The sequence below is a fragment of the Alosa alosa genome, chromosome 9 (genome assembly GCF_017589495.1).
Source record: "Alosa alosa isolate M-15738 ecotype Scorff River chromosome 9, AALO_Geno_1.1, whole genome shotgun sequence".
NCBI lineage: Eukaryota > Metazoa > Chordata > Actinopteri > Clupeiformes > Clupeidae > Alosa > Alosa alosa.
In genome coordinates, this window is record NC_063197.1 from 36,040,789 (window position 1) to 36,052,929 (window position 12,141).

General features: G+C 40.9%; 1 protein-coding gene across 1 annotated transcript in view; it reads left to right on the forward strand.

The window, feature by feature from the left end:
• Positions 1–266: 266 nt before the first annotated feature.
• LOC125300814 (5-hydroxytryptamine receptor 3C-like) overlaps positions 267–12,141 on the forward strand; it is a 32,213-nt gene continuing 20,338 nt past the window's right edge. The window contains 9 exon segments of the mRNA XM_048252944.1: positions 267–375; positions 9,426–9,440; positions 9,522–9,536; positions 9,592–9,606; positions 9,725–9,739; positions 9,821–10,074; positions 10,115–10,159; positions 10,268–10,374; positions 10,879–11,048. Coding sequence (XP_048108901.1) covers positions 267–375; positions 9,426–9,440; positions 9,522–9,536; positions 9,592–9,606; positions 9,725–9,739; positions 9,821–10,074; positions 10,115–10,159; positions 10,268–10,374; positions 10,879–11,048 — 745 coding nt within the window.

Genomic DNA, 12,141 nt, shown 5'->3' on the forward strand with positions numbered 1-12,141 from the left:
CAATATAGAATAAAAGATGTATTATAAAAGAGTATTCTATACAATGATTTGTAAAAGTATGCCCATGTGTTTAGCTCAACGTCCTATGGAGACTCCACATACAGTAAGAACTTTTGGTAACTCAAAATGCATACTGACAATGAAAGGCTTACTGCATATGATGAGCCCTTGGTGTAGAAGCATAATCCTGGTCTCAGATGAAAGTTTCTTGTAGACTATTTGGATTGTATGTCAGGGGTTCTGATATAGAATGACTACACAACATCATGGAATGCCAGCTATTGCACTACGTCACTGTCACAGGGCAGGAGCATGACCCTTCTCATCAGCTGCGGAGGATTTGGGCACCCAGTACACAGTTGAGAGAGGCCCCTGGTAAACAAACGTGCCTCATACACCACCACATGTCACATTCATGGGTAGATGACACGTTTCCATGAGACCTACATATGCAAAACTGGCGATGGGTTTTTATGGGCAGTCTCAAGCGAGGTTGACACAAGTATACTGATGCAAAACTGACAGAGATAAATGCTTCTCTGTCACATTGGACTGTCATTCAGGGGACCGAATTTCAATGGACCGAGATGGTGAAGCCACTCTGAAGGTAAGCAAATCTAATGTAGATATTATGCAGTGAAAGTCAACATGCATCTTGGACGCATAAATGACTAGACTAATGAAAATGAACTGACATCGTTCATGAATGTGACAGGTGCTGCGATGGAGTGCGCATGGCCAACGGACCCCTGCTCTCCTCTGTTTACTCCTGCAAAGTAGGAACTGTACACTAAAATGCAAAATATGAACTTGAAAAACTATAAAATAATTACAAAATGTACTTATTTCACACATGCACTATATATCCACTTCAATGCACATCAATATTCAGTATAAGTATAGTATACAGTGGGCAGTGCTTCGACTTGGCCAGCTTCACTTGCGGTCCACGCGGTATCACGCGACTTTAATTTGTATTTTTCCAGTGACGCTGCAACGACGCTGCAACAACCCAAACAACCGGTAGATGTCTCAAGTGAGCAGGGCGTCTCGTAATGGAGCCTGGAAAACCCTACACAGACTTCACTACAGACTTTAGCAGACTGGTTTAGAAATAATTTAATAGCCAGAAATATGCCTGCCCTAATAAAGAAATATTTGGTTAACTGCGAGTGAATCCCGTCTGCAGCCGTACAAGAAACGCAGGACAAATTAAACATTCTGGTTTTCTCCAAGTGCAACGATGATAGACAGACATCATTTTGACAAAATATAGAGCATATTAACCTCAGTTGCTCAGCCAAATCCCTTCCTGTTACGTCCTGTTATCACGGAGTTACAGGCCATAATTTTCATCATTTTTGATGGTCACAAGTTTACTTCATTAGCGGTTTATTTTTTTGATTATTAAAGAGTTTTTTTTATTTAAAGGTTTGACTTCGTGCTTATTAAAAGAGCATTTAGTGCTCTTCCCAATCCCAGACATTCACATTGCATGTTTGTTTGTAATGGATGCAACCGCGAGATAGGCTACGCGTTTGACGGCAATGAGTTGTTAACAGACATGAACCAAGACATATAGCCCAGCAGCAATCTAGGGACTGGGGGCCACCGGAGGAATTTTGAGTGCTTCAGTCAAAAGTTGCCTGACCCTCCCTTGACTGCTAGAAATTGAAATTAAAAGACATGACCCTCCCCTGCCAATTGTCGCTGTTTTCCGCCTGCGCTGCTTTGCGCCACAGCCACACACTGTGATAACGTTCTTAAATCAATCTTTCCCGTGAGCTTGCATGCTACCAGTCCTTCCTTTTCAAATGTGTTGCGCCTGTTTGGACAATTTCACAAATAATCATATGTGATTAATAATATGACAAATAATCCCTGTGCACGGGACCTAAAACAATGCATGCCAACTTTTTCCATGTTTATCACGATTTTAACTTCCCCGGCTGTCTTGCCGCTTTAATGTTTTCCGTGAGACTATCCCATATTTTAATACTCTCATAACAGCCCTGCCATCGGGCCTGTCTCTGTGTTGCCCTGTTGCTACCCCTTGCCCTTCCAACGAAACAGTCCTTGCTTGAAGGCGAACTTAGAGTGATGTTAACCTATTTAAGTTTAACGACGTGATTGTCATGAGAGCACGATTCATTGGCACTTGCATGTTCGGCCTTATGTCTACGTGCGCACCTAAGGCTACTCAGCTACAAGAGAAACAATTTCCCCTGTTTGTATGTTCACTCCAAGTTGGCCTACCATAACTTACCAACTCTGCACTGTAGACCCTAACTGGCTATTTATATTTTTCTGTGAAATAAGCAAATGTATTTGTTCAACTTCATGAAGCAGAATTACGCACTAGGCTACTTGGAACATAACACATTTGACAAAGGACAGATGTATGTTATAGCGACAAAATATTAACTTTCAGTGTTTTACGATGTCTTTGTCATTTTTTCCCCATGCATTTATTCTAGGCTACTGTCAGTGACTGCCGTGAGAGAAGCGGGTTCTGTGTTTCGTTCATGTCAGTGACTGACACGAGAGAAGCAGGGTCTGTGTTGTGTTGCGTTGCGTTCATTTATTTTCAATTGGGCATGCCATGCCGTGTCCTCCACAGCTCTTCAGTTCTGACAAAGTCGAAATTACAACGTTTGAAACAATGAGTGCGCGCATTTGTATGGTTATATTGCTTGACAGGGGGGATCCCAAGCAGCTGTCAGCCATAAGGCTACTTTGAGAACATTTCCTAATTCACCCGACACTAATATTCAAAAATGTTGAAAACTATTTCGGCATAGCCTATAAGCAGTTTAATTAAATGTAATGTTAGTTGTAAACAAACGGGCTACTTCGTGAGGCTTGGCCTCACAGATGTGCTCGTGCCTTAGATGGCAAGAAAAATCTTCACGATATAGGCCTATTAACTAGCCTGGTGAGCCAGACCCACATTAAAATGTAGGGTCTGGGAACTCACCGTTCGCAGTGCTCAGTCCGAGGGGCGGGATAATCAGTTGTCTTTCAAATTCCCTCTGCACGCAATAGGACAGCGGCAGCGCTATGAGTCCCATGCGTTAGATAGATAGATAGATAGATAGATAGATACTTTATTGATCCCCAGGGGAAATTCAAGGTCTCAGCAGCATACATACAACACAAACACATTCTTTAACAGCAGAAAGAGTAATTAAAGTATATAATATAAAAACACAACTAAGCAGTAAGGACAGTAGAAGATAAAGAATATGCTAAATATACTAAAATACAAATTATACTAACACTTAATACAATATATAAAATATACTAAAATATAAATGACAAAAATACAAATTATACTAACTAACACTTAATCTAAATCAATTCTAAAAACAGTATCCACATAGTGGTGATTAATAAATCAGAGGCGCTTGCAATGACTGAGGCAGGGACTGAGCCTGTGATTCTCTGTGCATAGTAAGGTATGGTAAGGTGCTCTGTGTGAATGAGTGTCATGGTGGTAGTGCAATGGTGATAGTGGTCATGGTGATAGTGCAAATGAGTAAGTCAACAGTGCAACAATGCAGAAATAAAGTAAAGTCTATATATCTATATATTTAACTATTTAAGAAAATGTATAAGTGTGGCCACAGTTCGGCTGTGGCATGGAGGGGGTTATGCATATGTGCTAATATAGCACGCAAACAGTGAGGCATAAAGACAGTGGTGCAAGTGGCTAGTGGACAAACAGTACCAAACATGGAGGGGGTGAAGAGCTAGTTGGCTAGTTCAAATGTTTGCCAACATAATAAAAGCTTAACTTGTGTCACACTGTTCGCCAGCAGCAACATCCATCTAATTTGTTTTCAAGTAGCAGGGAATTCAAGCCAAACCATTGCAACTCTGCCATCAATCATTATGTTAAGCCCACCTTTATACACGACTCTATACACGATTTCATTGGCCTGATTAAGTTTCGATTTCTGGAGCTCACAAGCCAACGGAGAGTTGCTAGACTAGCCCTGGCAGCAAATTAATTTGCTGCCGCTAGGGGCGCGTCTAGATTTCTAGGCTACCTATTAACCAGTGTTGGTTGTCTGTATGCAGTGTTGGGGAGTAACGGAATACATGTACCGGCGTTATGTTTTCAGAATACAAATTATGAGTAACTGTATTCCGATACAGTTACAAGTTAAATAGTTAGTATTTAGAATACAGTTACATTGTTGAAATCAATGGATTACATGACGATACTTCTCTGTTTCATAAGTTTGTTCACTCTCTAAATAAATTAAAGCAACTCCATTTCCCAGAAGCTCCTGAAAGCAATCTATGATGAAATTGTTTACATGTTTAAATCCAAGCCCCGCCGTCTTGCACTAGCCTCAAAACGCAGCCAGCGCGCATTATGGATGCGTCATCTGAGACCCTAAAATGACTGTTTGCACAGCAAATTAGGAGTAAAGTAAGTGGAGGTAACTCCTGTTCTTCACTGATCGTGGTTCCTGATGTCTGTTCAAAGGGTATTTTCCCAAGTATTAATAGCTCAGGCTACTTTGGCCAATCGGTTATGTTTGCTAAGTAATAGGCCTAAGCAAAGCCTAGTTCAGACCTACAATAAAACCATCTTTAAAATAGGCACTGCATTCTACGTTTTTTATTCTAACTTAAAATAGCTTTATGGAATAGTTAAAAGGTAAATATCATAATAAAAAGAAAACATAAAACACAATGTAGAATAATTTAAAAATAAAGAATAATTATTAAGCAAAAACAAAGGCAAAAGTTGTAAAAAAAGTAATAAAAGACAAGGTAGAATAATTATCAAGGCAGATTCAGAATTTGTAACTCGGCACAGTTAGCAGAAAGCATCTGAGAACAGTTTGGTCTTAAGTCTAGATTTAAAACTGGCTACAGTTGGGGTCTTTTTGATGTCATCCTAAAGTTGGTTCCACAGTTGAACAAGATAGCAGCTAAAAGCTGCTTCACCATGTTTAGTTCTAACAGTAGGTTTTACTAGCAGGTTTTTCACCTGGGACCTGAGAGGACGAGAAGGTGTGTACTGCTGAAACATGTCTGACAGGTATTTAGGTCCTGCTCCATTTACTGATTTATAAACAAGCAATAGTGCTTTAAAGTCAATTCTGTGACTTACTGGAAGCCAGTGCAAGGCCTTAAGAATTGGAGTAATGTGGTCAGTTCTTTTAGTTTTTGTTAGAGTCCTAGCTGCTGCATTTTGTATCACCTGAAGCTGTTTAATAGTCTTTTTAGGAAGGCCTGTGAACAGTCCATTGCAGTAATCAACCCTGCTGGAGATGAGTTTTTCTAAGTCATGTTTTGACATCAGCCCTCTGAGTTTGGCAATATTTTTGAGGTGGTAAAAAGCTGATTTAGTTATCACTTTCATGTGGCTGTTGAAATTTAGATCACTGTCAATTAATACACCAAGATTTTTAACTGTATCCTTTGCCTTCAACCCTTTTGTGTCAAGGAGAGTGGCAACCCTAAGTCTTTCCTCCTTTTTACCAAATATAATTACTTCAGTTTTTTTTTTGTTCAGCTGAAGAAAGAGACATCCAGGTGTTGATTTGTTCTATACACTGACACATAGACTCAAGAGGACCATAGTCGTTTGGTGAAAGAGCTAAGTAAATTTGTGTGTCATCTGCATAGCTATGATATGAAATCAAATTATTTTGGATGATTTGTCCAAGTGGGAGCATATAGAGGTTGAATAATAGTGGCCCCAAGATCGACCCCTGGGGAACACCACAGGTCAAGGACGTTGGTGTTGAGGTACAGTTTCCGATGGCAACAAAGAAGCTCCTTTCTTGTAGATATGATTTTAGCCAGCTGATAACTATGCCTGTAAATCCAACCCAGTGTTCTAGTCTGTGTAGTAAAATATTGTGATCAACAGTGTCAAATGCTGCAGGTCCAGTAGCACTAGGACTGATGTTTTACCTGAATCTGTGTTGAGGCGTATGTCATTGGGAACTTTAATGAGAGTTTCAGTGCTGTGATTTGCCCGAAAACCAGACTGAAAGTAATCAAAATACCCATTTGATGTTAGGAAGGTGGTTAATTGATCAAAGACTATCTTTTCAATAATTTTGCCAATAATCATCCAGGTTATTCTTCTTGAGAAGTGGCTTTACAACAGCTGTTTTCAGTGACTTAGGAAAAGTGCCAAACAGCAGTGATACATTTACAATTTGAAGGACATCCGCCGCTATGAGGTGAAAAACGGTTTTGAAGAAATTGGTAGGCAGAGTGTCTAAGACACATGTGGAAGAGCTAAGATTCTGTACCGTTTTTTCAAGTGTTTCGTAGTCTATCAAGCTGAACTCTGACATCAAGTTTAGTTTCCCTCTGTTTGTTGCTGGAAGTTCAGGTTGTTGAATTTGTAGTTGAGCAGATATGTTGAGTCTGATTTTGTCAATTTTACCTTTAAAAAAAGATGAAAACTCATTGCATTTAGTAGTTGAGAGAAGTTCAGGCGCTAATTGTGAGGGGGGATTTGTTAACTTATCAACAGTTGAAAATAGAATACGAGTGTTATTTGAACTGAAAAAAGGACTGTCTTGCTTTGTATATTTCAGAGTTATATGTGCGGAACATCTCTTTATGGATTTCATAATGGATCTGAAGTTTGAATTTACGCCATTTTCTTTCACAGTGATGGACCTAGCAGTCTTACGCGTTCAGTGTGGGGTATAAACAAGCTGAGAATTTAGCGGTGTCACGTCTGCCTGTCACAGATGTGGGGAGCTGAAGCTTGGGATACAGTTACTCCAGTAACAGTATTTAGGGCCCGAGCACCGGCGGTGCGCGAGAGGTGTGAAGCCCTATTGTTTTTGGAAAGATTATTTATTATTATTATTATTATTATTATTATTATTATTTGTTCACCTTTTTGCTATTTTTGAGGTTTTTAACATGGATGAAAAGTCTTGGAATTTGGCACACACATCTGGTATCACAATGGCTACACAGGCATAAAGGCTTGACCCCGGCGTGGCCCAGGGACTCAGTAGCGCCCCCTTAGGTGATTGATCCAGTGGTTGGCACATACTTTCAGCTAGACACACCAAATTTGGTAGGTGTGTGTATCTCCCCAAGATGAACAACTTTCGTATGTACAATGCATTAGCCACGCCCAACAGGAAGTGAGGTATTTGGGATTTTTTGCAGAATAAAATGTGATGAATTGTGATGCCAAAAGAGGTGCTTCCCATCGGTGAAAAAGCATGAAATTTGGCACACAGGTCAAGAGGTACCGTGAATATACAGGAGAAAAGCCTTGGCACCGAGCGTTTCCCAGGAACTCCATAGCGCCCCCTTACGTCACTGTGACTTGACCTGGCATAGCGCCACCACCTGGCCAAGCAGGAAATGTGCCAGAAATGGACAATGCCTTAAGTGATTGATCTGAAACTTTATAAAATATTGGATATCATTATTGTGATGATATTCACATTCGTTATTCACAAGCCTAGCATAGTGCCACCATCTGGCCAACCAAAAAGTGTATCAGAAATGTTCTTTGCTTAAAATGAATGATATGAAATTTCTCAGGTTAATATATATTATGATTATGATGACACCCAATGGGCCTGCCTTGCATTGCGCCCCCACCTGGCCAAGCAAGTAAATGTGGCAGAAAATAAAATACAAAAACAAATAGCACACACATCAAATATGTACATTTCACAAACGCACCACGTTGGTGCTTTGTTGGATTCCGACATGTCACGGGTTGCGGCCCGCAGGTGCTCGGGCCCGCCATTGCCGCTTGCGGCTATATTTTAATTTACTTCTTATGGAATATTGTTTTTTTTTTTCACTTTTATAAAGGCTTTGTTTGAATGCTGTTGGAACAAATAGTAGTTGATTATAAAGGCAACTTTCTGTTGCAATATTCTGTGTATTCTGGACTGCAGGTAACTTGTTAAGCCAGTGGTTCTCAAACTTTTTCTTTCATTCCCCACTTTGATCAAGGGGGCATTGACTGATGATAGTGGAGATAACGTGTTATCCTGAGGCCTTTGCAAGTCATCATCTCCGACGGTAGTCTACCCTATTAAAAATATAAGTTTTCGATGTCCCAAAAGCCATACTTTATTGTTTTAACGATCTCTATGCTACTCACCAAAAATGTAGGCATGGGAACATGATGAAGTATCCAACTGTTGTGTGTTAAATTATTGTGATTACGAGCCAGTGGTTTTCAAACATTATGCGTGACTCGGACATCTAACGAAATGCAATACGTTTGTATGTAGGCAATTTATATTAACAATACTTAGGCCTACTAAAATAAATAGTATTTTATTTGTATTGGTTGTTTAGAGTAAAAAAAAAATCGGTCGTTCTTAACGCAAGTATACAACCGGCAAGTCGGTCGGACTAAAAGGGGAAAAAAATAAATATTTGGGTCGGTTCTAAATTGACAGGGTCGGTCGGGTTACGGCAAACGATGAAGGATGGCCTGGCAGTGTTTTTTTGCGCGTATGCAGAAGTCAGCCAAATATGAATGTATTCTGCGGCATAAAGCAGATGTATTTGTTTATTGTACAGAAAAATTAAAATGACATGTCAAGCAGTCAATTGACTACATTGCAGTCAAGAAGTAGGGCAAATTAATTCTACTTAAACCAAAACGTGGGTCATAGTTGTCTAAGCCTCTATTGTGTAGCCTATTAAAAATGTCGCCAGATAGTATTAAATCGGCAACAACATTGTTTTCTGCAGAAGCCTACCCAAGGCTACAGATTAATTCTGAACAGTTATTTCTCTACTGGCTCAATTATCACACAAGACACTGTTTTGATTTGCGTAGTTGTATTAACCCCAACACTGACAATAATGTAGTCAGCAAATTTCGATTTCGATTTTCGTTACCACCGTGTAGTCAAGCCTTAAGCCATACCCAAGTAGCCTAAATCGAGGTAATGTTTAATTATGCATGATTTATTTTGTTATTGAGTTCGTAGGCTGGGATTACTCTCGGCAACAATTATGTTTAATGGTAGCCTCCTTATTTTTCAGAAGGGGTGGCAGGCAGAGCGATGTACAGTGGCAGAGCGACGCACAGTGGCTGAAAGTGGTACTAAAGCTTCACGCAGCTTCACGCCTTGTAATGCGTGACTGAAGTGGTCATTTGAAAGCGATGCCCACTCTAAGTATAAGTATATTCTTTTAATCCTGTGAGGGAAATTTGGTCTATGCATTTATCCCAATCCATGAATTAGTGAAACACACTCAGCACACAGTGAGGTGAAGCACACACTAATCCCGGCGCAGTGAGCTGCCTGCGAAAACAGCGGCGCTCGGGGAGCAGTGAGGGGTTAGGTGCCTTGCTCAGTGCCGTGCCTACTGGTCGGGGTTCGAACTGGCTCTCAGGTGTGTGTCTCTCTCAGGTGTGCTCTTACTCTTGACTCTCTCAGGTGTGTCTCTCTCAGGTGTGGTCTTACTCTTGTCTATCTCAGGTTTGCTCTTACTCTTGTCTCTCTCAGGTGTGCTCTTACTCTTGTCTCTCTCAGGTGTGTCTCTCTCAGGTGTGTCTCTCAGGTGTGTCTCTCTCAGGTGTGCTCTTACTCTTGTCTCTCTCAGGTGTGTCTCTGTCAGGTGTGCTCTTACTCTTGTCTCTCTCTGGTGTGCTCTTACTCTTGTCTTTCTCAGATGTGCTCTTACTCTTGTCTCTCAGGTGTGGTCTCAGGTGTGCTCTTACTCTTGTCTCTCTCAGGTGTGTCTCTCTCAGGTGTGCTCTTACTCTCGTCTCTCTCAGGTGTGCTCTTACTCTTGTCTCTCTCAGGTGTGCTCTTACTCTTGTCTCTCTCAGGTGTGGTCTTTCAGGCTGCTGTGGGTCTGAACTGCACCCAGCCGAACACAGAGTCACTGCTGGCTGCTTTCGGACAGAGTGTTTTTAACCTGAGCGCAGTCCGTCCTGTCCAGCACCTGACCAGTCCTACTGTGGTCGGGATATTTTTCACAGTCTATGGCATCTTGGATGTAGTAAGTCAACCTTTACAGTTTGCTAAATAATGTAATCCATGAAATGGCAAAGTCATATTAAAGTCATATTGTCATATTATAGTCATAAATGTCATATTATTAATTGATTATTTATCTCTAGGATGAAAAGGCACAGCTGTTGACAACCTTCATTTGGCTCAGTTTGGTGAGCATGTGTATGCAACTGCACTGTTTGTAATCTGTATTTGTTGAGAATGATGTGGGGAAGTGTTTGTTTCCTGTAAACTAGTAGATCTGTGTTTCATTTACAAAGAGCTGGCAAAATGAGTTTGTGAGCTGGGATGTGGAGGAGTGTGGTGTGGATAAAATCTCTCTGCCCAGAGTGAACCTCTGGACACCAGATATCGTCATCAGTGAATTGTGAGTGTGAACTGCTGCATTGCTGTCTAAATGCAGTATCAAACACTTTGAATTGACATTGGAACTAACTAACTAACATACTATTAATATGCGTTTAGCAACAATATTGATTAATGCCATGTTCTGCACATACGATTTTCAAAGTCAAAGTCAGCTTTATTGTCAATTTCTTCACATGTTCCAGACATACAAAGAGATCGAAATTACTAAGTGTTTTGCTAAGGAGGAGATATCCGTAAAATGCTTAAAAGTCTCATCCTCTGCTATCCTTTTTGTGTGTGTGTGTATGTTTGCGTGTGTGTGCGTATGTGTGTGCATGTACGCATGTGTGTGTGTGTGTGTTTGTGCATGTACGCGCGTGTGTGTGGTGCGTATGTGTGTGTGTGCATATGTGTGTGTGCGTATGTGTGTGTGCGTGTGTGTTTGTGTGTGCGTGTACTTGTGTGTGTGTGTGTGTATGTGTATGTGTGTGTGTGTGTGTGTGTGTGTGTGTGTGTTCGTCAGCATGGAGGCCAACACTGGACCGGACACTTCCTACGTGTATGTGTTCAGCGATGGCACAGTGGTTGACATGGCCCCCGTGAGGGTGGTCAGTTCCTGCAATCTGGACATCTACACTTTCCCCTTTGACATTCAGGATTGCATCTACACCTTCAACTCCTACCTGCATGCAGGTAAATGCATCTACACCTTCACATCTACACCTTCAACTCCTACCTGCATGCAGGTAAATGCACCTACAGCTTCAACTCCTACCTGCATGCAGGTAATTGCAGACACAAGAGGTCAGAGTTGAACTGTGAAGCTCTCCATTGCCATTAAGCTCTTGTGAAACTGTGTGATATGTACACAGCGAAACACACTTAAGGCCCCATCTTGGCCATCAGTGTGTGTGTGTGTGCGTGGTGTGTGTCTGTGTGGGCCCTATCTTGGCCATCAGAAAGGGATGGTCAGAGGCGCAAAGTTCATAGACATTAAAGGCGTGGCCAGTCCACATTCACTAATTTAATGGCATGATTGTGTCATCAAACCTGGGCGCATGGCGAAATAAGGTTGTTCTCCTGTTATAGTATATATTCTCCTGTTTATAAATATATAGTATATATTCTCCTGTTTATATATATATAGTATATATTCTCATGTTTATATATATATATTATATATATAGTATATATTCTCATGTTTCCTAATCAGTCATGGGTGTGTTTCTTAATCAGTCATGGGTGTGTATTTTAATCAGTCATGGGTGTGTGTGTTTTGGGCATAGCATCCTTTGGTAACACAGTAAGGGTACATGAATTATCATGAATTCATGCATGAATTAATTCATGATTTACGTATTACTTCATTCCTTAATATCTCAAGAATAGGGTTGGGCACCGAAACAAGGTTCTAATATGGCACCGGTGCCGACACAAACGGTAGTAACTGCATCGAATAACAACGTGGATTTCGGTGCCTCATTTCGGTGCTTAAATAGCGTTTTTTTAATTATTTTTTTTTTATACGAGGCATCACTGCATGCCATGCGCCATCTCTAACATCTTGCTCTGATAGCAACACATCCAGATACAGTCAGCTATGATAAACACTGGATGTATAAGCCAGAGGGTGCACCACGTAGGCAAGAGGACAGGGTTTGACAGCTTGCATGAGCCCAAGTAGCTTACTTTAAAGCGATATCGCGAGCTCCTGTCAAAAACTAGCAGTGGGCCTGCCTAACTACACACAAGCAAAAGGCTATGAAACAACATCAACAGTAGGCTA